At 52.2% G+C, this 25,802-nt stretch overlaps 1 protein-coding gene across 8 annotated transcripts in view; it reads left to right on the top strand.

Moving 5' to 3' along the window:
* LOC140395077 (uncharacterized) overlaps nucleotides 1-25,802 on the top strand; it is a 659,825-nt gene that overhangs the window by 564,933 nt on the left and 69,090 nt on the right. For all 8 annotated transcript variants that reach the window (XM_072482474.1, XM_072482512.1, XM_072482492.1 and 5 more), the window contains 3 exons: nucleotides 4,630-4,812; nucleotides 12,176-12,358; nucleotides 19,719-19,922. In XM_072482474.1, the coding sequence (XP_072338575.1) occupies nucleotides 4,630-4,812; nucleotides 12,176-12,358; nucleotides 19,719-19,922 (570 nt within the window). The remainder of the gene's footprint in view (nucleotides 1-4,629; nucleotides 4,813-12,175; nucleotides 12,359-19,718; nucleotides 19,923-25,802) is intronic.

Genomic DNA, 25,802 nt, shown 5'->3' with positions numbered 1-25,802 from the left:
ACCCCAGGGACCAGCTGCCATCCAGATGGGATTTAGGCTTCTGGAATGGACAGTCGCAGAGCCAGGGACCACATGAGGGATTGTTGGCGAGCATCCAGGACCTGCAGGTACAGTTGGGGGGAATGCAACCGGGTGCAGCAGCAGAGGTTGGTGCTGACAATGCATGCCACCCAGGCCTACACTACACGGGTGGTGACCACGGTGCAGGCATTGGAAGCGACGGTTTTGGCTATGGTTCAGCATGTCAAAGGCCTGCTGTATTCTGTGCAGGCGCTGGCCGAGACCCAGGACAGGGTTGCCGTCTCACACAACCATGTACCTGAGCCACGAGACATTGCAGCGGCACTTCTGGGCATGGCCCAATCACAGCAGGCCATGGCTGAGACCGCCAGCAGCATTACCCAGGCACTGGATAATGTGGCGCCGAGAGAGGTTGGTGGCTCAGTCCAGGAGGGAGATAGCACAGTCACTGGCTGATGTGACACAGACCCAGAAGGTGGTGGCACAGTCAATGGGTGATATGGCACAGTCCCAGACGGAGATGGTGCACTCCCTGTGTTCCAAGGCTGTGAGCCTGTGGACCCTGGTCGAAACCAAAGCGGGCCTCCAGGACTGGCAGCACCAGGGGGAGCATCAGGGAATAGCTCCGCTTGCACCCCCATCCCAAGGAGAAGCCTAGGAGACATCGGGCATCCCGAGAGAGGAGGAGGTGCTGGGGCCCGTGCCGGTGACTCCCACAGGGGAGGTGCCGGAACACTGCGGCACTTCGGACTCGCCCCACCCCTGTCCCTGGCGCATCAGAACAGGGCGGCACCACAGCACCTGGGAAACCTGAGCAGCAGCCGGGCCTATCCAGGCCCAGTCGCCCCAGAAGACGCCCATCAACAGGGACCCAAGTCGCAGGGCAGGAATCACAGCAGGCTGCCTCCTCTCCTGCTATACCATCTGGGGAACCACCTAGACATAGCATTAGGGCCTGTAAAGCCAGAAAGTTAGACATGTGTTAAATAGTCACAGGTGCAGTGCACAGTTGAGTTATAGGGGCTAAGGTACAAACCTGTACATATTTGTTCACATTAAACACCTATTATCACTGTTACAACCTGTCTCGGTGCTCTGCCGGATGGTTGTGATGGGTGGCTGGTCTGGGCTGGCCAGAGGATGGGGTGGGGGTTGAATGGCGGACATTGTGGGTGGTCCGGTCTCCCTACCACCCCCCCCCCCACCCTGACTATCCGCACCACCGCCACCCCAGGGTATCGATGGGAGAGTGTGATGGAACGGCCAGCTCGCATGCATGGGTCACCCAGGTGGACGGTGGAAAGTGCTCCGGTGGGCAGGAGTCAGACATTGTCAGATGATGTGGAGCACCAGAGCTCATCGCAGGGCAGATTGTCATCGTCCTCCATCCCATGGACCAGACTCGGTGTTACTGCCAACTCAGGGCTGGCAGGTAGTGCGGCAGGTATATATGACGGAGGGTGTTGTAGGAAGGAGGGTGACCGGTGGGTAGATACCATGAGGCCCTGGGTACCAATCCACCATAAAGCTTTTCAAGACGCCAACATCTCCTTTTTGATATCTACGTGACCCAGCTGTGACCCACATTCTGTCGGGTCCTTTTCCTCCTTCAAAATGGCTGAGACCGCCAGGGTGACCCATGCCCGTGGGGCAGCACGGTAGCCTTGTGGATAGCACAATTGCTTCACAGCTCCAGGGTCCCAGGTTCGATTCTGGCTTGGGTCACTGTCTGTGCGGAGTCTGCACATCCTCCCCGTGTGTGCGTGGGTTTCCTCCGGGTGCTCCGGTTTCCTCCCACAGTCCAAAGATGTGCGGGTTAGGTGGATTGGCCATGATAAATTGCCCTTACTGTCCGAAATTGCCCTTAGTGTTGGGTGGGGTTACTGGGTTATGGGGATAGGGTGGCGGTGTTGACCTTGGGTGGGGTGCTCTTTCCAAGAGCCAGTGCAGACTCGATGGGCCGAATGGCCTCCTTCTGCTCTGTAAATTCTATGAAAATCCGGGAACTCCAGGCCTGCGCCAGTGTAATTGGCAAAATCCCCTTGGGATAAGGAATCGTTAAACATTTCTAATAACAGTGGGGTCAACTCCCCACAAATTTCTTGTAGAACTCAATGGGTTCATAAGTTCAAACGAAATTGGAGCAGAATTAGGCCATTTGGCCCATGGAGTCTGCTCCACCATTTGATCATGGCTGATCTCATCCTGGCCTTAACTCCACTGTCCTGCCCGCTCCCCATAGCCCGTCAACCCATTATCAATTAAAGATCTGTCTCACGCCTCCTTAAATTTACTCTCTGGCCCAGCATCCACCGCACTCTGGGGTAACGAATTCCACAGATTCACAACCCTTTGGCAGAAGTAGTTTCTCCTCAAATCTGTTTTAAATTTGCTACCACTTATCCTAAGACTATGGCCTCTCGATCTAGAATGCCCCAGAAGAGAAAGCATCAGCTCCACGTCTAATTTATCCATACTATTTATCATCTTGCATACCTCAGTTTGATGTCCCTCATTCTTCTAAACTTCAGAGAGTATCGGCCAAATCTGTTCAATCTCTGAAAAAAACCCTCATCGCTGGAATCAATCTAGTGAACCTCCTCTCAACTGTCTCCAATGCCACTACATTTTTCCTCAGGACTGTGCAGAATATTCAGGTGTAGTCTCACCAATGACTTGTACAATTGCAAAAAACCTCCTTACCTTTACACTCTATTCCTTTAGCTATCAATGCCAACATTCCATTCACTATCTTTATTATCTGCTGCACCTGCACTCTAGTTTTCTGTGACTCATGAACAAGGACCTTCAGATCCCTCTGCATCGGACCATCCCAAAGTCTCTCCTCATTTAGATGATAAGTTGCCGTCCAATTTATCCGACCAAAATTCATGACCTCACACTTTAAACTCCATCTGCCACATTTTGGCCCACTAACCTAACCTATGTATATGAATTTGGAAGGTTCTTATTTCCATATTGTAACTTACTATCCCACCTATTTATGAGTTGTCTGTGAATTTGGCTGTAGAACCTTCTATCCCTGTATCCAAGTCATTAATATGGATTGCAATTAGCTGCCGCCCAAGGACCACACCGTGTGGCACCCCACTAGTTACATCTTGTCGTCCAGAAACAGACCCATTTATCCTGACTGTCTTCTGCCCGTCAGCCAGTCTTCTATCCAAGCTAATAAATGACCCCTAACCCCATGTGATTTAATCTTGTGAATTAACCTTCTGTGCGGCACCTTATCAAACGCTTCCCGTAAGTCCAGATATACTACATCTACAGGAACCCCATTATCTACCTTGCTTATTGGGTAATCCATCCGGGCCCAGAGCTTTACCCAATGGCATTAAACCAATACATTTCATAATCTCTTCAGGGCCCAATAGGGATTCCAATTCCTCCCTTCTCCCCCTCTCCACCCCAGGAAGCACAATTCCTCCAAAAGCTGCTTCATGGGTGAATTCTCCTCCGGGCGCTCCCATCTACAAAGACTTCAATAAAAGGCGTCAAGCACAGCATTAACCTTACTTGCACCGTCTCCCTGGAGGCAGCCAGCCGCCTCAGCTGGTTTGGTAAATGTTTTCTCCTAGTCTTCATAGCACATCCCCCTCAAGCCCCGCAGCTGGCTGACTGCCTTACCCGTTGAGAGGAGCTCAAATTGTATCTGCAAATTGTTCCTACTCGCCAGCAACTCTGTGTCGGGGCAAGCGAGTACAGGCGGACCACCTCAAAGATAGAATGCAGCAGCCTCTGCCGCTCCACCTCCCAATCCTTTCCTTGATGACTTGCAGGAAATTATCTCCCCCATAATGAGCGCCTTAAGGGCCTTCCACAACATAGAAGGTGAGATAGACTCACACTCATTAAACGGCCCTCAGTGCTTTATTATCACCGACTAACAGTGCCATCTCAACTCCCAAGGAGCCAATCTGATCGTTCTGCTTCGAGAGAGAGCTGCCTCCACACCCTGTAACGCCAATGCCGAGTAAATGGGAGCTTGTGGTGGTCCTCATTTTCTCAGCAGAAGAGTCTCGAGAAGCTTACGAATCAGTCGCTAAATCGTTATTTGCTGGCTTCCTTGTCCTGGATTTTCTGAACATTTCTCTTGGTGGGAACCTTACCTTATTGAATTAATTACGTTTTCACCCAAACAGCCTCCAAAAGCAAGATATCCATCCAGTAGAGAAATCTCCTCTCACTATTCTCAAGATATTAAATAAATGGATTCATAAAATGTGCTTACGTACACAGTTAATAAGCATTGCCCAGTAAATGGTGATAACATTGATAGCTGTGAAAATCACAAGGCTCGATATTTACCTTGGCTTCTGAATTCCTTTAATTTGTAAATATTCCCCAGATGGGACAGAGGTGCCAGAGCATACAAGGCTGCGGGCCAGGTCCTGAAAAATGGGTTTAGGTGCTTGATGGCCAACATGGGTGCGATGCGCCGAAGAGTCTCTTTCCGTGCTGTAAAAATTCTGTGACTCTGTCTCTCAGTTCAATCTAGTTCAACATGGGAACTCATGGTGTGGAGTTGGAGAAAACTGTGTGCAGCAGTGCTAAAAATAACTATCTTTCTATTTTTAAATCTAGAAAGGTTCACAAAAACGTTTCAGTCTGGATTTATCAAAGTATCGACCTTCATTAACGTCGATTGCAAGAGTCGAGAATGAAAGGGAGGACACTGAGGAGGCAGAAAACTCCACTTTGACAGCTCGTGATATTACTGAGGAACATCCTGAAGCTAAAGCTGCAGCTGATGAAGTCAAGCATGAGGTCAGTGGCCAGCAGGAACAGGTCAGCTGATGTGTATTAAAAGTTAGAGGGACATGACAAATGGACTAGCGTGCAGTGATTTTTTACATGTGCAGCACAATGGAATGTATTTGCACCCTGGGTGTGATTTTGGAGTTTTTCCTCTTTTGGTGAAGATCAAGTTATTCAGGATCGGCTGCCTCGAGTCAGTAAGCAACATTAGTGTGACCAAGAATAATTAGAGTGGGCAGACTGAGGGGCCTGGACATCTGACCATGCACAGAAACGGTCACACAGGGCACAGGATGTGCACTGCACACACTTGTTGTAATTGACTCAGGTAGCATCTAATATTCATCCTGCCTTATCGTTCTCATGAGTGAAACTTGCAGCCAGCGTTTCCCACACTGCTTCTTTCTTGCACATATGTGGGAGGCAGCAGATTTCAGGTATTAGTGATGCCACTTATAGCTTTGTCTCCCTCTCTTCCTCAGAGCATCTCAGCTTGTCCTTCAACTTAATACTGGGAAAATAAAAGCCATCGATTTTGGTACCTACCATTACTCCATGACTCTACCTGCCCTCAGTCTGAAGCTCTACCAGGCCATTCACAATTTTGGCATCCTATTTGACCCAGAGATGTGTTTCCAACCATGTAACTGTTTCATCACCAAAACTATCTTTTCCCTTCCAGAACATTGCCCCCTTCTGCCATTCAGCTCGTCTGCTCCTGAAACCCTCGTCCTCTAGACTTAGCTGTTCCAATGCAGTCCCGGTCTTGGTGGAAGAGGTGGGTTTTAAGGAGGACAGACAGAAGGAAAGTTTTCATGAGTGAATTCCAGAGTTTAGGACTGGACAGCTGAAGTCACAGACCCCAGTAGTGGAATGATGAAATTGGGGAGGCTCAAGAGGCCAAAATTTGGAGAGATCAGGGGCCGGCGTAATTCTCTGTTCCTGAGACGAAAGGTGGGATTCTCCGCTTGCCGATGCCAAAATCGGGAAATGCGATTGGGCAGAGAATCCCTTTTGATGCTGAAATCGGGGGCGGCGCCTGTTTTCAGCCACTCCGCCCCCTACAAAATGGCGTGATCAGGCAGTACGTGGCACGCCATTGGGATGGCCTCAGGACGTCATCTGAAGGCCCTCCCCCGATGCTCCCCCCGCAATGGGCCGAGTTCCCGACGCAGTGGGACACGTGTGCTCTGAGTTTATGTCAAACTCGTGTGGCGGCTGCGGACTGTGTCTAGCGCCGCCATAGACTGGAGAGGGGAGCCGTTCTGCTGGGGGACTTCGGCAGGGTCTGGAGGGACTGGTGGGGCTGGTCCAGCAATGGCGAGGGTGGGTACAGGGGGGCCATGTGCGTCCACGGACCCGGCCATTCTCCGGCCATTTATGTCGGGAAGTTCCGGAGTTTTACGTGGCACGGCTGCTAGCCCCCCACCGGGCGGAGCATCGGTGCGGGGGCGGCACCAACGATTTTATCGTAAAACTAGACACTGGACTCTGGACATTGCCTCAAAATTGGAGAATCCAGCCCGAAGTGTTGACGCCGACACATAATTGGTGGACTTTCATGACAGCAACTTGGTGCCACACCTGTACCGAATTCACTATGGTTAAGGGGCTAGCACCGGCGTCACATGGAACACAATCGATTCTCATGAGAAATGGTGCCAGATCTGCTGGGTTCGCGATTGACACTCAGGAGGCTGACAAGCTGCAGCTGCATATACACACTTCACTCCCCACACATACCATCCCAGCCAGCAGGTGGCAGCGAGGAGAGCAGCACCAAAGTTCGCGGATGCAGAACTCGAGACCCTCCTGGATTCCGTGATTGAGAGGGAGATGGCCCTGTACTCTGACCCAGGAAAGAGGCAGCCAACCGCCGCTGTTTGTCGTGCCCGAGCGCAGGTGGCAGAGGCAGTCAGCGGCTTGGGCAACATTGTCCGGCCAGCCAGCGGTGCTGTAAAAAACGGCACAACTTACTCGGGCGGCCAGGGTGAGTAGGCAGCACTGTACCCCTGGCACAAACCCCCATGCCACACACCCGTAACCCGACACCTGCTCCGCTCCACCAGGGGGGAGGATGAACCCCCACGCTGCACCACATGTCGGTACCCACATGTGGCCACTAAGGCCACCAGCTACCCACCCGCATGCTACCCACCCACCGACTGTCGAACACTGTCGTTTTCGCTCCCCCCCCCCCCACCGCCTATGCCCAGGAAAAGACCTCACACAACTGTTGGGAGCGGGAGGAGACAGGAGGGCGACGGCCGGATTTGCGGCTCCTCACTGTGGCTGAGCAGAGGACCCTGGACTTGATCGGCAGCCCGGAGGCAAGGGAGGTCGCTGAGGTAGATTTCGACCGCGGGCAAGGAAGTGAGACCGTGCTTAGTTGCGGCTCCTTTGACATGTGTGTCAACTCTCACCCTCGCCCCACACAACACTCACCCTCACCCCTACACCACCCGCAAGCTCACACCACCCCAACACCAGCCCCATACCACTCTCACCTGACAGCACCCCTCACCCACATCGGCATCACCCCCCAGCCCGCAGTCTATTCATGCTTCTTGCCTTGTGTCTTACAGGACCTGCTGGTGATGGGGTGGGTACTCCTGGCATCCCCTGCTCCCAGACAATGCCCACCCGGAGAGCTCCTGGGACACTATCTGGTGCTCACCACACAGATGCTCCGGTACAGCAGGTGGAGGTAGGAACACACGAGGGGGCAGACGTTCGGAGGGCGGGCCTACCCCAGGGACCAGCTGCCATCCAGATGGGAATTAGGCTTCTGGAATGGACAGTCGCAGAGCCAGGGACCACATGAGGGATTGTCGGCGAGCATCCAGGACCTGCAGGTACAGTTGGGGGGAATGCAACCGGGTGCAGCAGCAGAGGTTGGTGCTGACAATGCGTGCCACCCAGGCCTACACTACACGGGTGGTGACCACGGTGCAGGCATTGGAAGCGACGGTTTTGGCTATGGTTCAGCATGTCAAAGGCCTGCTGTATTCTGTGCAGGCGCTGGCCGAGACCCAGGACAGGGTTGCCGTCTCACACAACCATGTACCTGAGCCACGAGACATTGCAGCGGCACTTCTGGGCATGGCCCAATCACAGCAGGCCATGGCTGAGACCGCCAGCAGCATTACCCAGGCACTGGATAATGTGGCGCCGAGAGAGGTTGGTGGCTCAGTCCAGGAGGGAGATAGCACAGTCACTGGCTGATGTGACACAGACCCAGAAGGTGGTGGCACAGTCAATGGGTGATATGGCACAGTCCCAGACGGAGATGGTGCACTCCCTGTGTTCCAAGGCTGCGAGCCTGTGGACCCTGGTCGAGACCAAAGCGGGCCTCCAGGACTGGCAGCACCAGGGGGAGCATCAGGGAATAGCTCCGCTTGCACCCCCATCCCAAGGAGAAGCCTAGGAGACATCGGGCATCCCGAGAGAGGAGGAGGTGCTGGGGCCCGTGCCGGTGACTCCCACAGGGGAGGTGCCGGAACACTGCGGCACTTCGGACTCGCCCCACCCCTGTCCCTGGCGCATCAGAACAGGGCGGCACCACAGCACCTGGGAAACCTGAGCAGCAGCCGGGACTATCCAGGCCCAGTCGCCCCAGAAGACGCCCATCAACAGGGACCCAAGTCGCAGGGCAGGAATCACAGCAGGCTGCCTCCTCTCCTGCTATACCATCTGGGGAACCACCTAGACATAGCATTAGGGCCTGTAAAGCCAGAAAGTTAGACATGTGTTAAATAGTCACAGGTGCAGTGCACAGTTGAGTTATAGGGGCTAAGGTACAAACCTGTACATATTTGTTCACATTAAACACCTATTATCACTGTTACAACCTGTCTCGGTGCTCTGCCGGATGGTTGTGACGGGTGGCTGGTCTGGGCTGGCCAGAGGATGAGGTGGGGGTTGAATGGCGGACATTGTGGGTGGTCCGGGCTCCCTACCACCCCCCCCCCCACCCTGACTATCCGCACCACCGCCACCCCAGGGTATCGATGGGAGAGTGTGATGGAACGGCCAGCTCGCATGCATGGGTCACCCAGGTGGACGGTGGAAAGTGCTCCGGTGGGCAGGAGTCAGACATTGTCAGATGATGTGGAGCACCAGAGCTCATCGCAGGGCAGATTGTCATCGTCCTCCATCCCATGGACCAGACTCGGTGTTACTGCCAACTCAGGGCTGGCAGGTAGTGCGGCAGGTATATATGACGGAGGGTGTTGTAGGAAGGAGGGTGACCGGTGGGTAGATACCATGAGGCCCTGGGTACCAATCCACCATAAAGCTTTTCAAGACGCCAACATCTCCTTTTTGATATCTACGTGACCCAGCAGTGACCCACATTCTGTCGGGTCCTTTTCCTCCTTCAAAATGGCTGAGACCGCCAGGGTGACCCATGCCCGTGGGGCAGCACGGTAGCCTTGTGGATAGCACAATTGCTTCACAGCTCCAGGGTCCCAGGTTCGATTCTGGCTTGGGTCACTGTCTGTGCGGAGTCTGCACATCCTCCCCGTGTGTGCGTGGGTTTCCTCCGGGTGCTCCGGTTTCCTCCCACAGTCCAAAGATGTGCGGGTTAGGTGGATTGGCCATGATAAATTGCCCTTACTGTCCGAAATTGCCCTTAGTGTTGGGTGGGGTTACTGGGTTATGGGGATAGGGTGGCGGTGTTGACCTTGGGTGGGGTGCTCTTTCCAAGAGCCGGTGCAGACTCGATGGGCCGAATGGCCTCCTTCTGCTCTGTAAATTCTATGAAAATCCGGGAACTCCAGGCCTGCGCCAGTGTAATTGGCAAAATCCCCTTGGGATAAGGAATCGTTAAACATTTCTAATAACAGTGGGGTCAACTCCCCACAAATTTCTTGTAGAACTCAATGGGTTCATAAGTTCAAACGAAATTGGAGCAGAATTAGGCCATTTGGCCCATGGAGTCTGCTCCACCATTTGATCATGGCTGATCTCATCCTGGCCTTAACTCCACTGTCCTGCCCGCTCCCCATAGCCGGTCAACCCATTATCAATTAAAGATCTGTCTCACGCCTCCTTAAATTTACTCTCTGGCCCAGCATCCACCGCACTCTGGGGTAACGAATTCCACAGATTCACAACCCTTTGGCAGAAGTAGTTTCTCCTCAAATCTGTTTTAAATTTGCTACCACTTATCCTAAGACTATGGCCTCTCGATCTAGAATGTCCCAGAAGAGGAAGCATCAGCTCCACGTCTAATTTATCCATACTATTTATCATCTTGCATACCTCAGTTTGATGTCCCTCATTCTTCTAAACTTCAGAGAGTATCGGCCAAATCTGTTCAATCTCTGAAAAAACCCTCATCGCTGGAATCAATCTAGCGAACCTCCTCTCAACTGTCTCCAATGCCACTACATTTTTCCTCAGGACTGTGCAGAATATTCAGGTGTAGTCTCACCAATGACTTGTACAATTGCAAAAAACCTCCTTACCTTTACACTCTATTCCTTTAGCTATCAATGCCAACATTCCATTCACTATCTTTATTATCTGCTGCACCTGCACTCTAGTTTTCTGTGACTCATGAACAAGGACCTTCAGATCCCTCTGCATCGGACCATCCCAAAGTCTCTCCTCATTTAGATGATAAGTTGCCGTCCAATTTATCCGACCAAAATTCATGACCTCACACTTTAAACTCCATCTGCCACATTTTGGCCCACTAACCTAACCTATGTATATGAATTTGGAAGGTTCTTATTTCCATATTGTAACTTACTATCCCACCTATTTATGAGTTGTCTGTGAATTTGGCTGTAGAACCTTCTATCCCTGTATCCAAGTCATTAATATGGATTGCAATTAGCTGCCGCCCAAGGACCACACCGTGTGGCACCCCACTAGTTACATCTTGTCGTCCAGAAACAGACCCATTTATCCTGACTGTCTTCTGCCCGTCAGCCAGTCTTCTATCCAAGCTAATAAATGACCCCTAACCCCATGTGATTTAATCTTGTGAATTAACCTTCTGTGCGGCACCTTATCAAACGCTTCCCGTAAGTCCAGATATACTACATCTACAGGAACCCCATTATCTACCTTGCTTATTGGGTAATCCATCCGGGCCCAGAGCTTTAGCCAATGGCATTAAACCAATACATTTCATAATCTCCTCAGGGCCCAATAGGGATTCCAATTCCTCCCTTCTCCCCCTCTCCACCCCAGGAAGCACAATTCCTCCAAAAGCTGCTTCATGGGTGAATTCTCCTCCGGGCGCTCCCATCTACAAAGACTTCAATAAAAGGCGTCAAGCACAGCATTAACCTTACTTGCACCGTCTCCCTGGAGGCAGCCAGCCGCCTCAGCTGGTTTGGTAAATGTTTTCTCCTAGTCTTCATAGCACATCCCCCTCAAGCCCCGCAGCTGGCTGACTGCCTTACCCGTTGAGAGGAGCTCAAATTGTATCTGCAAATTTTTCCTGTCAGCAACTCTGTGTCGGGGCAAGCGAGTACAGGCGGTCCACCTCAAAGATAGAATGCACCAGCCTCTGCCGCTCCACCTCCCAATCCATTCCTTGATGACTTGCAGGAAATTATCTCCCCCATAATGAGCACCTTAAGGGCCTTCCACAACATAGAAGATGAGATAGACGCACACTCATTAAACGGCCCTCAGTGCTTTATTATCACCGACTAACAGTGCCATCTCAACTCCCAAGGAGCCAATCAGATCGTTCTGCTTCGAGAGAGAGCTGCCTCCACACCCTGTAACGCCAATGCCGAGTAAATGGGAGCTTGTGGTGGTCCTCATTTTCTCAGCAGAAGAGTCTCGAGAAGCTTACGAATCAGTCGCTAAATCGTTATTTGCTGGCTTCCTTGTCCTGGATTTTCTGAACATTTCTCTTGGTGGGAACCTTACCTTCTTGAATTAATTACGTTTTCACCCAAACAGCCTCCAAAAGCAAGATATCCATCCAGTAGAGAAATCTCCTCTCACTATTCTCAAGATATTAAATAAATGGATTCATAAAATGTGCTTACGTACACAGTTAATAAGCATTGCCCAGTAAATGGTGATAACATTGATAGCTGTGAAAATCACAAGGCTCGATATTTACCTTGGCTTCTGAATTCCTTTAATTTGTAAATATTCCCCAGATGGGACAGAGGTGCCAGAGCATACAAGGCTGCGGGCCAGGTCCTGAAAAATGGGTTTAGGTGCTTGATGGCCAACATGGGTGCGATGCGCCGAAGAGTCTCTTTCCGTGCTGTAAAAATTCTGTGACTCTGTCTCTCAGTTCAATCTAGTTCAACATGGGAACTCATGGTGTGGAGTTGGAGAAAACTGTGTGCAGCAGTGCTAAAAATAACTATCTTTCTATTTTTAAATCTAGAAAGGTTCACAAAAACGTTTCAGTCTGGATTTATCAAAGTATCGACCTTCATTAACGTCGATTGCAAGAGTCGAGAATGAAAGGGAGGACACTGAGGAGGCAGAAAACTCCACTTTGACAGCTCGTGATATTACTGAGGAACATCCTGAAGCTAAAGCTGCAGCTGATGAAGTCAAGCATGAGGTCAGTGGCCAGCAGGAACAGGTCAGCTGATGTGTATTAAAAGTTAGAGGGACATGACAAATGGACTAGCGTGCAGTGATTTTTTACATGTGCAGCACAATGGAATGTATTTGCACCCTGGGTGTGATTTTGGAGTTTTTCCTCTTTTGGTGAAGATCAAGTTATTCAGGATCGGCTGCCTCGAGTCAGTAAGCAACATTAGTGTGACCAAGAATAATTAGAGAGGGCAGACTGAGGGGCCTGGACATCTGACCATGCACAGAAACGGTCACACAGGGCACAGGATGTGCACTGCACACACTTGTTGTAATTGACTCAGGTAGCATCTAATATTCATCCTGCCTTATCGTTCTCATGAGTGAAACTTGCAGCCAGCGTTTCCCACACTGCTTCTTTCTTGCACATATGTGGGAGGCAGCAGATTTCAGGTATTAGTGATGCCACTTATAGCTTTGTCTCCCTCTCTTCCTCAGAGCATCTCAGCTTGTCCTTCAACTTAATACTGGGAAAATAAAAGCCATCGATTTTGGTACCTACCATTACTCCATGACTCTACCTGCCCTCAGTCTGAAGCTCTACCAGGCCATTCACAATTTTGGCATCCTATTTGACCCAGAGATGTGTTTCCAACCATGTAACTGTTTCATCACCAAAACTATCTTTTCCCTTCCAGAACATTGCCCCCTTCTGCCATTCAGCTCGTCTGCTCCTGAAACCCTCGTCCTCTAGACTTAGCTGTTCCAATGCAGTCCCGGTCTTGGTGGAAGAGGTGGGTTTTAAGGAGGACAGACAGAAGGAAAGTTTTCATGAGTGAATTCCAGAGTTTAGGACTGGACAGCTGAAGTCACAGACCCCAGTAGTGGAATGATGAAATTGGGGAGGCTCAAGAGGCCAAAATTTGGAGAGATCAGGGGCCGGCGTAATTCTCTGTTCCTGAGACGAAAGGTGGGATTCTCCGCTTGCCGATGCCAAAATCGGGAAATGCGATTGGGCAGAGAATCCCTTTTGATGCTGAAATCGGGGGCGGCGCCTGTTTTCAGCCACTCCGCCCCCTACAAAATGGCGTGATCAGGCAGTACGTGGCACGCCATTGGGATGGCCTCAGGACGTCATCTGAAGGCCCTCCCCCGATGCTCCCCCCGCAATGGGCCGAGTTCCCGACGCAGTGGGACACGTGTGCTCTGAGTTTATGTCAAACTCGTGTGGCGGCTGCGGACTGTGTCTAGCGCCGCCATAGACTGGAGAGGGGAGCCGTTCTGCTGGGGGACTTCGGCAGGGTCTGGAGGGACTGGTGGGGCTGGTCCAGCAATGGCGAGGGTGGGTACAGGGGGGCCATGTGCGTCCACGGACCCGGCCATTCTCCGGCCATTTATGTCGGGAAGTTCCGGAGTTTTACGTGGCACGGCTGCTAGCCCCCCACCGGGCGGAGCATCGGTGCGGGGGCGGCACCAACGATTTTATCGTAAAACTAGACACTGGACTCTGGACATTGCCTCAAAATTGGAGAATCCAGCCCGAAGTGTTGACGTCGACACATAATTGGTGGACTTTCATGACAGCAACTTGGTGCCACACCTGTACCGAATTCACTATGGTTAAGGGGCTAGCACCGGCGTCACATGGAACACAATCGATTCTCATGAGAAATGGTGCCAGATCTGCTGGGTTCGCGATTGACACTCAGGAGGCTGACAAGCTGCAGCTGCATATACACACTTCACTCCCCACACATACCATCCCAGCCAGCAGGTGGCAGCGAGGAGAGCAGCACCAAAGTTCGCGGATGCAGAACTCGAGACCCTCCTGGATTCCGTGATTGAGAGGGAGATGGCCCTGTACTCCGACCCAGGAAAGAGGCAGCCAACCGCCGCTGTTTGTCGTGCCCGAGCGCAGGTGGCAGAGGCAGTCAGCGGCTTGGGCAACATTGTCCGGCCAGCCAGCGGTGCTGTAAAAAACGGCACAACTTACTCGGGCGGCCAGGGTGAGTAGGCAGCACTGTACCCCTGGCACAAACCCCCATCCCACACACCCGTAACCCGACACCTGCTCCGCTCCACCAGGGGGGAGGATGAACCCCCACGCTGCACCACATGTCGGTACCCACATGTGGCCACTAAGGCCACCAGCTACCCACCCGCATGCTACCCACCCACCGACTGTCGAACACTGTCGTTTTCGCTCCCCCCCACCGCCTATGCCCAGGAAAAGACCTCACACAACTGTTGGGAGCGGGAGGAGACAGGAGGGCGACGGCCGGATTTGCGGCTCCTCACTGTGGCTGAGCAGAGGACCCTGGACTTGATCGGCAGCCCGGAGGCAAGGGAGGTCGCTGAGGTAGATTTCGACCGCGGGCAAGGAAGTGAGACCGTGCTTAGTTGCGGCTCCTTTGACATGTGTGTCAACTCTCACCCTCGCCCCACACAACACTCACCCTCACCCCTACACCACCCGCAAGCCCACACCACCCCAACACCAGCCCCATACCACTCTCACCTGACAGCACCCCTCACCCACATCGGCATCACCCCCCAGCCCGCAGTCTATTCATGCTTCTTGCCTTGTGTCTTACAGGACCTGCTGGTGATGGGGTGGGTACTCCTGGCATCCCCTGCTCCCAGACAATGCCCACCCGGAGAGCTCCTGGGACACTATCTGGTGCTCACCACACAGATGCTCCGGTACAGCAGGTGGAGGTAGGAACACACGAGGGGGCAGACGTTCGGAGGGCGGGCCTACCCCAGGGACCAGCTGCCATCCAGATGGGAATTAGGCTTCTGGAATGGACAGTCGCAGAGCCAGGGACCACATGAGGGATTGTTGGCGAGCATCCAGGACCTGCAGGTACAGTTGGGGGGAATGCAACCGGGTGCAGCAGCAGAGGTTGGTGCTGACAATGCGTGCCACCCAGGCCTACACTACACGGGTGGTGACCACGGTGCAGGCATTGGAAGCGACGGTTTTGGCTATGGTTCAGCATGTCAAAGGCCTGCTGTATTCTGTGCAGGCGCTGGCCGAGACCCAGGACAGGGTTGCCGTCTCACACAACCATGTACCTGAGCCACGAGACATTGCAGCGGCACTTCTGGGCATGGCCCAATCACAGCAGGCCATGGCTGAGACCGCCAGCAGCATTACCCAGGCACTGGATAATGTGGCGCCGAGAGATGTTGGTGGCTCAGTCCAGGAGGGAGATAGCACAGTCACTGGCTGATGTGACACAGACCCAGAAGGTGGTGGCACAGTCAATGGGTGATATGGCACAGTCCCAGACGGAGATGGTGCACTCCCTGTGTTCCAAGGCTGTGAGCCTGTGGACCCTGGTCGAGACCAAAGCGGGCCTCCAGGACTGGCAGCACCAGGGGGAGCATCAGGGAATAGCTCCGCTTGCACCCCCATCCCAAGGAGAAGCCTAGGAGACATCGGGCATCCCGAGAGAGGAGGAGGTGCTGGGGCCCGTGCCGGTGACTCCCACAGGGGAGGTGCCGGAACACTGCGGCACTTCGGACTCGCCCCACCCCTGTCCCTGGCGCATCAGAACAGGGCGGCACCACAGCACCTGGGAAACCTGAGCAGCAGCCGGGACTATCCAGGCCCAGTCGCCCCAGAAGACGCCCATCAACAGGGACCCAAGTCGCAGGGCAGGAATCACAGCAGGCTGCCTCCTCTCCTGCTATACCATCTGGGGAACCACCTAGACATAGCATTAGGGCCTGTAAAGCCAGAAAGTTAGACATGTGTTAAATAGTCACAGGTGCAGTGCACAGTTGAGTTATAGGGGCTAAGGTACAAACCTGTACATATTTGTTCACATTAAACACCTATTATCACTGTTACAACCTGTCTCGGTGCTCTGCCGGATGGTTGTGACGGGTGGCTGGTCTGGGCTGGCCAGAGGATGAGGTGGGGGTTGAATGGCGGACATTGTGGGTGGTCCGGGCTCCCTACCACCCCCCCCCCCCCACCCTGACTATCCGCACCACCGCCACCCCAGGGTATCGATGGGAGAGTGTGATGGAACGGCCAGCTCGCATGCATGGGTCACCCAGGTGGACGGTGGAAAGTGCTCCGGTGGGCAGGAGTCAGACATTGTCAGATGATGTGGAGCACCAGAGCTCATCGCAGGGCAGATTGTCATCGTCCTCCATCCCATGGACCAGACTCGGTGTTACTGCCAACTCAGGGCTGGCAGGTAGTGCGGCAGGTATATATGACGGAGGGTGTTGTAGGAAGGAGGGTGACCGGTGGGTAGATACCATGAGGCCCTGGGTACCAATCCACCATAAAGCTTTTCAAGACGCCAACATCTCCTTTTTGATATCTACGTGACCCAGCAGTGACCCACATTCTGTCGGGTCCTTTTCCTCCTTCAAAATGGCTGAGACCGCCAGGGTGACCCATGCCCGTGGGGCAGCACGGTAGCCTTGTGGATAGCACAATTGCTTCACAGCTCCAGGGTCCCAGGTTCGATTCTGGCTTGGGTCACTGTCTGTGCGGAGTCTGCACATCCTCCCCGTGTGTGCGTGGGTTTCCTCCGGGTGCTCCGGTTTCCTCCCACAGTCCAAAGATGTGCGGGTTAGGTGGATTGGCCATGATAAATTGCCCTTACTGTCCGAAATTGCCCTTAGTGTTGGGTGGGGTTACTGGGTTATGGGGATAGGGTGGCGGTGTTGACCTTGGGTGGGGTGCTCTTTCCAAGAGCCGGTGCAGACTCGATGGGCCGAATGGCCTTCTTCTGCTCTGTAAATTCTATGAAAATCCGGGAACTCCAGGCCTGCGCCAGTGTAATTGGCAAAATCCCCTTGGGATAAGGAATCGTTAAACATTTCTAATAACAGTGGGGTCAACTCCCCACAAATTTCTTGTAGAACTCAATGGGTTCATAAGTTCAAACGAAATTGGAGCAGAATTAGGCCATTTGGCCCATGGAGTCTGCTCCACCATTTGATCATGGCTGATCTCATCCTGGCCTTAACTCCACTGTCCTGCCCGCTCCCCATAGCCGGTCAACCCATTATCAATTAAAGATCTGTCTCACGCCTCCTTAAATTTACTCTCTGGCCCAGCATCCACCGCACTCTGGGGTAACGAATTCCACAGATTCACAACCCTTTGGCAGAAGTAGTTTCTCCTCAAATCTGTTTTAAATTTGCTACCACTTATCCTAAGACTATGGCCTCTCGATCTAGAATGTCCCAGAAGAGGAAGCATCAGCTCCACGTCTAATTTATCCATACTATTTATCATCTTGCATACCTCAGTTTGATGTCCCTCATTCTTCTAAACTTCAGAGAGTATCGGCCAAATCTGTTCAATCTCTGAAAAAACCCTCATCGCTGGAATCAATCTAGCGAACCTCCTCTCAACTGTCTCCAATGCCACTACATTTTTCATCAGGACTGTGCAGAATATTCAGGTGTAGTCTCACCAATGACTTGTACAATTGCAAAAAACCTCCTTACCTTTACACTCTATTCCTTTAGCTATCAATGCCAACATTCCATTCACTATCTTTATTATCTGCTGCACCTGCACTCTAGTTTTCTGTGACTCATGAACAAGGACCTTCAGATCCCTCTGCATCGGACCATCCCAAAGTCTCTCCTCATTTAGATGATAAGTTGCCGTCCAATGTATCCGACCAAAATTCATGACCTCACACTTTAAACTCCATCTGCCACATTTTGGCCCACTAACCTAACCTATGTATATGAATTTGGAAGGTTCTTATTTCCATATTGTAACTTACTATCCCACCTATTTATGAGTTGTCTGTGAATTTGGCTGTAGAACCTTCTATCCCTGTATCCAAGTCATTAATATGGATTGCAATTAGCTGCTGCCCAAGGACCACACCGTGTGGCACCCCACTAGTTACATCTTGTCGTCCAGAAACAGACCCATTTATCCTGACTGTCTTCTGCCCGTCAGCCAGTCTTCTATCCAAGCTAATAAATGACCCCTAACCCCATGTGATTTAATCTTGTGAATTAACCTTCTGTGCGGCACCTTATCAAACGCTTCCCGTAAGTCCAGATATACTACATCTACAGGAACCCCATTATCTACCTTGCTTATTGGGTAATCCATCCGGGCCCAGAGCTTTAGCCAATGGCATTAAACCAATACATTTCATAATCTCCTCAGGGCCCAATAGGGATTCCAATTCCTCCCTTCTCCCCCTCTCCACCCCAGGAAGCACAATTCCTCCAAAAGCTGCTTCATGGGTGAATTCTCCTCCGGGCGCTCCCATCTACAAAGACTTCAATAAAAGGCGTCAAGCACAGCATTAACCTTACTTGCACCGTCTCCCTGGAGGCAGCCAGCCGCCTCAGCTGGTTTGGTAAATGTTTTCTCCTAGTCTTCATAGCACATCCCCCTCAAGCCCCGCAGCTGGCTGACTGCCTTACCCGTTGAGAGGAGCTCAAATTGTATCTGCAAATTTTTCCTGTCAGCAACTCTGTGTCGGGGCAAGCGAGTACAGGCGGTCCACCTCAAAGATAGAATGCACCAGCCTCTGCCGCTCCACCTCCCAATCCGTTCCTTGATGACTTGCAGGAAATTATCTCCCCCATAACGAGCACCTTAAGGGCCTTCCACAACATAGAAGATGAGATAGACGCACACTCATTAAACGGCCCTCAGTGCTTTATTATCACCGACTAACAGTGCCATCTCAACTCCCAAGGAGCCAATCTGATCGCTCTGCTTCGAGAGAGAGCTGCCTCCACACCCTGTAACGCCAATGCCGAGTAAATGGGAGCTTGTGGAGGTCCTCATTTTCTCAGCAGAAGAGCCTCGAGAAGCTTACGAATCAGTTGCTAAATCGTTATTTGCTGGCTTCCTTGTCCTGGATTTTCTGAACATTTCTCTTGGTGGGAACCTTACCTTATTGAATTAATTACGTTTTCATCCAAACAGCCTCCAAAAGCAAGATATCCATCCAGTAGAGAAATCTCCTCTCACTATTCTCAAGATATTAAATAAATGGATTCATAAAATGTGCTTACGTACACAGTTAATAAGCATTGCCCAGTAAATGGCGATAACATTGATAGCTGTGAAAATCACAAGGCTCGATATTTACCTTGGCTTCTGAATTCCTTTAATTTGTAAATATTCCCCAGATGGGACAGAGGTGCCAGAGCATACAAGGCTGCGGGCCAGGTCCTGAAAAATGGGTTTAGGTGCTTGATGGCCAACATGGGTGCGATGCGCCGAAGAGTCTCTTTCCGTGCTGTAAAAATTCTGTTACTCTGTCTCTCAGTTCAATCTAGTTCAACATGGGAACTCATAGTGTGGAGTTGGAGAAAACTGTGTGCAGCAGTGCTAAAAATAACTATCTTTCTATTTTTAAATCTAGAAAGGTTCACAAAAACGTTTCAGTCTGGATTTATCAAAGTATCGACCTTCATTAACGTCGATTGCAAGAGTAGAGAATGAAAGGGAGGACACTGAGGAGGCAGAAAACTCCACTTTGACAGCTCGTGATATTACTGAGGAACATCCTGAAGCTAAAGCTGCAGCTGATGAAGTCAAGCATGAGGACAGTGGCCAGCAGGAACAGGTCAGCTGATGTGTATTAAAAGTTAGAGGGACATGACACATGGACTAGCGTGCAGTGATTTTTTACATATGCAGCACAATGGAATGTATTTGCACCCTGGGTGTGATTTTGGAGTTTTTCCTCTTTTGGTGAAGATCAAGTTATTCAGGATCGGCTGCCTCGAGTCAGCAAGCAACATTAGTGTGACCAAGAATAATTAGAGTGGGCAGACTGAGGGGCCTGGACATCTGACCATGCACAGAAACGGTCACACAGGGCACAGGATGTGCACTGCACACACTTGTTGTAATTGACTCAGGTAGCATCTAATATTCATCCTGCCTTATTGTTCTCATGAGTGAAACTTGCAGCCAGTGTTTCCCACACTGCTTCTTTCTTGCACATATGTGGGAGGCAGCAGATTTCAGGTATCAGTGATGCCACTTGTAGTTTTGTCTCCCTCTCTTCCTCAGAGCATCTCAGCTTGTCCTTCAACTTAATACTGGGAAAATAAAAGCCATCGTCTTTGGTCCCCACCATTACTCCATGACTCTACCTGCCCTCAGTCTGAAGCTCTACCAGGCCATTCACAATTTTGGCATCCTATTTGACCCAGAGATGTGTTTCCAACCATGTAACTTCCATCACCAAAACTATCTTTTCACTTCCAGAACATTGCCCCCTTCTGCCATTCAGCTCGTCTGCTCCTGAAACCCTCGTCCTCTAGACTTAGCTGTTCCAATGCAGTCCCGGTCTTGGTGGAAGAGGTGGGTTTTAAGGAGGACAGACAGAAGTAAAGTCTTTTTGAATGAATTCCAGAGTTTAGGGCTGGACAGCGGAAGTCACAGACCCCAGTAGTGGAATGATGAAATTGGGGAGGCTCAAGAGGCCAAGATTTGGAGAGATCAGGGGCCGGCGTAATTCTCTGTTCCTGAGACTAAAGGTGGGATTCTCCGCTTGCCGATGCCAAAATCGGGAAATGCGATTGGGCAGAGAATCCCTTTTGATGCTGAAATCGGGAGCGGCGCCTGTTTTCAGACACTCCGCCCCCTACAAAATGGCGTGATCAGGCAGTACGTGGCACGCCGTTGGGATGGCCTCAGGACGTCATCTGAAGGCCCTCCCCCGATGCTCCGCCCGCAATGGGCCGAGTTCCCGACGCAGTGGGACACGTGTGCTCTGAGTTTATGTCAAACTCGTGTGGCGGCTGCGGACTGTGTCTCGCGCCGCCATAGACTGGGGAGGGGAGCCGTTCTGCTGGGGGGCTTCGGCAGGGTCTGGAGGGACTGGTGGGGCTGGTCCAGCAATAGCGAGGGTGGGTACAGGGGGGTCATGTGTGTTCACGGACTCGGCCATTCTCCGGCCATTTATGTCGGGAAGTTCCAGAGTTTTACGTGGCACGGCTGCTAGCCCCCCACCGGGCGGAGCATCGGTGCGGGGGCGGCACCAACGATTTTATCGTAAAACTAGACACTGGACTCTGGACATTGCCTCAAAATTGGAGAATCCAGCCCGAACTGTTGACGCCGACACATAATTGGTGGACTTTCATGACAGCAACTTGGTGCCACACCTGTACCGAGTTCACTATGGTTTAGGGGCTAGCACCGGCGTCACATGGAACACAATCGATTCTCATGAGAAATGGTGCCAGATCTGCTGGGTTTGCGATTGACACTCAGGAGGCTGACAAGCTGCAGCTGCATATACACGCTTCACTCCCCACACACACCATCCCAGCCAGCAGGGGGCAGCGAGGAGAGCAGCACCAAAGTTCGCGGATGCAGAACTCGAGACCCTCCTGGATTCCGTGATTGAGAGGGAGATGACCCTGTACTCCGACCCAGGAAAGAGGCAGCCAACCGCCGCTGTTTGTCGTGCCCGAGTGCAGGTGGCAGAGGCAGTCAGCGGCGTGGGCAACGTTGTCCGGCCAGCCAGCGGTGCTGTAAAAAACGGCACAACCTACTCGGGCGGCCAGGGTGAGTAGGCAGCACTGTACTCCTGGCACTAACCCCCATCCCACACACCCGTAACCCGACACCTGCTCCGCTCCACCAGGGGGGAGGATGAACCCACACGCTGCATCACATGTCGGTACCCACCTGTGGCCACTGAGGCCACCAGCTACCCACCCGCGGGGCTGCATGCATCGGACTGTCTAACACTGTCGTTTTCGCTCCCCCCCCCACCGCCTATGCCCAGGAAAAGACCTCACACAACTGTTGGGAGCAGGAGGAGACAGGAGGGCGACGGCCGGATTGGCGGCTCCTCACTGTGGCTGAGCAGAGGGCCCTGGACTTGATCGGCAGCCCGGAGGCAAGGGAGGTCGCTGAGGTAGATTTTGACCGCGGGCAAGGAAGTGAGACCGTGCTTAGTTGCGGCTCCCTTGACATGTGTGTCAACTCTCCCCCTCTCCCCACACAACACTCACCCTCACCCCTACACCACCTGCAAGCCCACCCCACCCCAACACTAGCCCCATACCACTCTCACCTGACAGCACCCCTCACCCACATGGGCACCACCGTCCAGCCCGCAGTCTATTCATGCTTCTTGCCTTGTGTCTTACAGGACCTGCTGGTGATGGGGTGGGTACTCCTGGCATCCCCTGCTCCCAGACAATGCCCACCCGGAGAGCTCCTGGGACACTATCTGGTGCTCACCACACAGATGCTCCGGTACAGCAGGTGGAGGTAGGAATACACGAGGGGGCAGACGTTCGGAGGGCGGGCCTACCCCAGGGACCAGCTGCCATCCAGATGGGATTTAGGCTTCTGGAATGGACAGTCGCAGAGCCAGGGACCACATGAGGGATTGTCGGCGAGCATCCAGGACCTGCAGGTACAGTTGGGGGGAATGCAACCGGGTGCAGCAGCAGAGGTTGGTGCTGACAATGCGTGCCACCCAGGCCTACACTACACGGCTGGCAACCACGGTGCAGGCATTGGAAGCGACGGTTTTGGCTCTGGTTCAGCATGTCCAAGGCCTGTTGTATTCTGTGCAGGCGCTGGCCGAGACCCAGGACAGGGTCGCCGTCTCACACAAACATGTGCCTGAGCCACCTGGACATTGCAGCGGCACTTCTGGGCGTGGCCCAATCACAGCAGGCCATGGCTGAGACCGTCAGCAGCATTACCCAGGCACTGGATAATGTGGCGCCGAGAGAGGTTGGTGGCTCAGTCCAGGAGGGAGATAGCACAGTCACTGGCTGATGTGACACAGACCCAGAAGGTGGTGGCACAGTCAATGGGTGATATGGCACAGTCCCAGACGGAGATGGTCCACTCCCTGTGTTCCAAGGCTGCGAGCCTGTGGACCCTGGTCGAGACCAAAGCGGGCCTCCAGGACTGGCAGCACCAGGGGGAGCATCAGGGAATAGCTCCGCTTGCACCCCCATCCCAAGGAGAATCCTAGGAGACATCGGGCATCCCGAGAGAGGAGGAGGTGCTGGGGCCCGTGCCGGTGACTCCCACAGGGGAGGTGCCGGAACACTGCGGCACTTCGGACTCGCCCCACCCCTGTCCCTGGCGCATCAGAACAGGGCGGCACCACAGCACCTGGGAAACCTGAGCAGCAGCCGGGCCTATCCAGGCCCAGTCGCCCCAGAAGACGCCCATCAACAGGGACCCAAGTCGCAGGGCAGGAATCACAGCAGGCTGCCTCCTCTCCTGCTATACCATCTGGGGAACCACCTAGACATAGCATTAGGGCCTGTAAAGCCAGAAAGTTAGACATGTGTTAAATAGTCACAGGTGCAGTGCACAGTTGAGTTATAGGGGCTAAGGTACAAACCTGTACATATTTGTTCACATTAAACACCTATTATCACTGTTACAACCTGTCTCGGTGCTCTGCCGGATGGTTGTGACGGGTAGCTGGTCTGGGCTGGCTAGAGGATAGGGTGGGGGTGGAATGGCGGACATTGTGGGTGGCCCGGGCTCCCTACCACCCCCCCCCCCCCCCGACTATCCGCAGCACCGCCACCCCAGGGTATCGATGGGAGAGTGTGATGGAACGGCCAGCTCGCATGCATGGGTCACCCAGGTGGACGGTGGAAAGTGCTCCGGTGGGCAGGAGTCAGACATTGTCAGATGATGTGGAGCACCAGAGCTCATCGCAGAGCAGGTTGTCATCGTCCTCCATCCCATGGACCAGACTCGGTGTTACTGCCAACTCAGGGCCCCCACCCCGTAGTGCGGCAGGTATGTATGACGGAGGGTGTTGTAGGCAGGAGGGTGACCGGTGGGTAGATACCATGAGGCCCTGGGTACCAATCCACCTTAAAGCTTTTCAAGACGCCAACATCTCCTTTTTCACATCTACGTGACCCAGCTGTGACCCACATTCTGTCGGGTCCTTTTCCTCCTTAAAAATCTAGGAAATCCAGGCCTGCGCCAGTGTAATTGGCAAAATCCCCTTGGGATAAGGAATCGTTAAACATTTCTAATAACAGTGGGGTCAACTCCCCACAAATTTTTTGTAGAACTCAATGGGTTCATAAGTTCAAACGAAATTGGAGCAGAATTAGGCCATTTGGCCCATGGAGTCTGCTCCACCATTTGATCATGGCTGATCTCATCCTGGCCTTAACTCCACTGCCCTGCCCGCTCCCCATAGCCCGTCAACCCATTATCAATTAAAGATCTGTCTCACGCCTCCTTAAATTTACTCTCTGGCCCAGCATCCACCGCATTCTGGGGTAACGAATTACACAGATTCACAACCCTTTGGCAGAAGTAGTTTCTCCTCAAATCTGTTTCAAATTTGCTACCACTTATCCTAAGACTGTGGCCTCTCGATCTAGAATGTCCCAGAAGAGGAAGCATCAGCTCCACGTCTAATTTATCCATACTATTTATCATCTTGCATACCTCAGTTTGATGTCCCTCATTCTTCTAAACTTCAGAGAGTATCGGCCAAATCTGTTCAAACTCTGAAAAAACCCTCATCGCTGGAATCAATCTAGCGAACCTCCTCTCAACTGTCTCCAATGCCACTACATTTTTCCTCAGGACTGTGCAGAATATTCAGGTGTAGTCTCACCAATGACTTGTACAATTGCAAAAAACCTCCTTACCTTTACACTCTATTCCTTTAGCTATCAATGCCAACATTCCATTCACTATCTTTATTATCTGCTGCACCTGCACTCTAGTTTTCTGTGACTCATGAACAAGGACCTTCAGATCCCTCTGCATCGGACCATCCCAAAGTCTCTCCTCATTTAGATGATAAGTTGCCGTCCAATGTATCCGACCAAAATTCATGACCTCACACTTTAAACTCCATCTGCCACATTTTGGCCCACTACCCTAACCTATGTATATGAATTTGGAAGGTTCTTATTTCCTCATTGTAACTTACTATCCCACCTATTTTTGAGTCGTCTGTGAATTTGGCTGTAGAACCTTCTATCCCTGTATCCAAGTCATTAATATGGATTGCAATTAGCTGCCGCCCAAGGACCACACCCTGTGGCACCCCACTAGTTACATCTTGTCGTCCAGAAACAGACCCATTTATCCTGACTGTCTTCTGCCCGTCAGCCAGTCTTCTATCCAAGCTAATAAATGACCCCTAACCCCATGTGATCTAATCTTGTGAATTAACCTTCTGTGCGGCGCCTCATCAAATGCCTTCCAGAAGTCCAGGTATACTACATCTACAGGATCCCCGTTATCTACCTTGCTTATTGGGTAATCCATCCGGGCCCGGACCTTTACCCGATGGCATCAAACCAATACATTTCATAATCTCCCCAGGGCCCAATAGGGATTCCAATTCCTTCCTTCTACCCCTCTCCACCCTGGGAAAAACAATTCCTCCAAAAGCTGCTTCATGGGTGAATTCTCCTCCGGGTGCTCCCATCTACAAAGACTTCAATAAAAGGCTTCAAGCACA

This window comes from Scyliorhinus torazame, chromosome 2 (assembly GCF_047496885.1).
Source record: "Scyliorhinus torazame isolate Kashiwa2021f chromosome 2, sScyTor2.1, whole genome shotgun sequence".
In the NCBI taxonomy this organism is placed as follows: domain Eukaryota; kingdom Metazoa; phylum Chordata; class Chondrichthyes; order Carcharhiniformes; family Scyliorhinidae; genus Scyliorhinus; species Scyliorhinus torazame.
The sequence above is the reverse complement of the archived record's forward strand: the minus strand, read 5'-3'. Positions and strand labels throughout refer to the sequence as shown.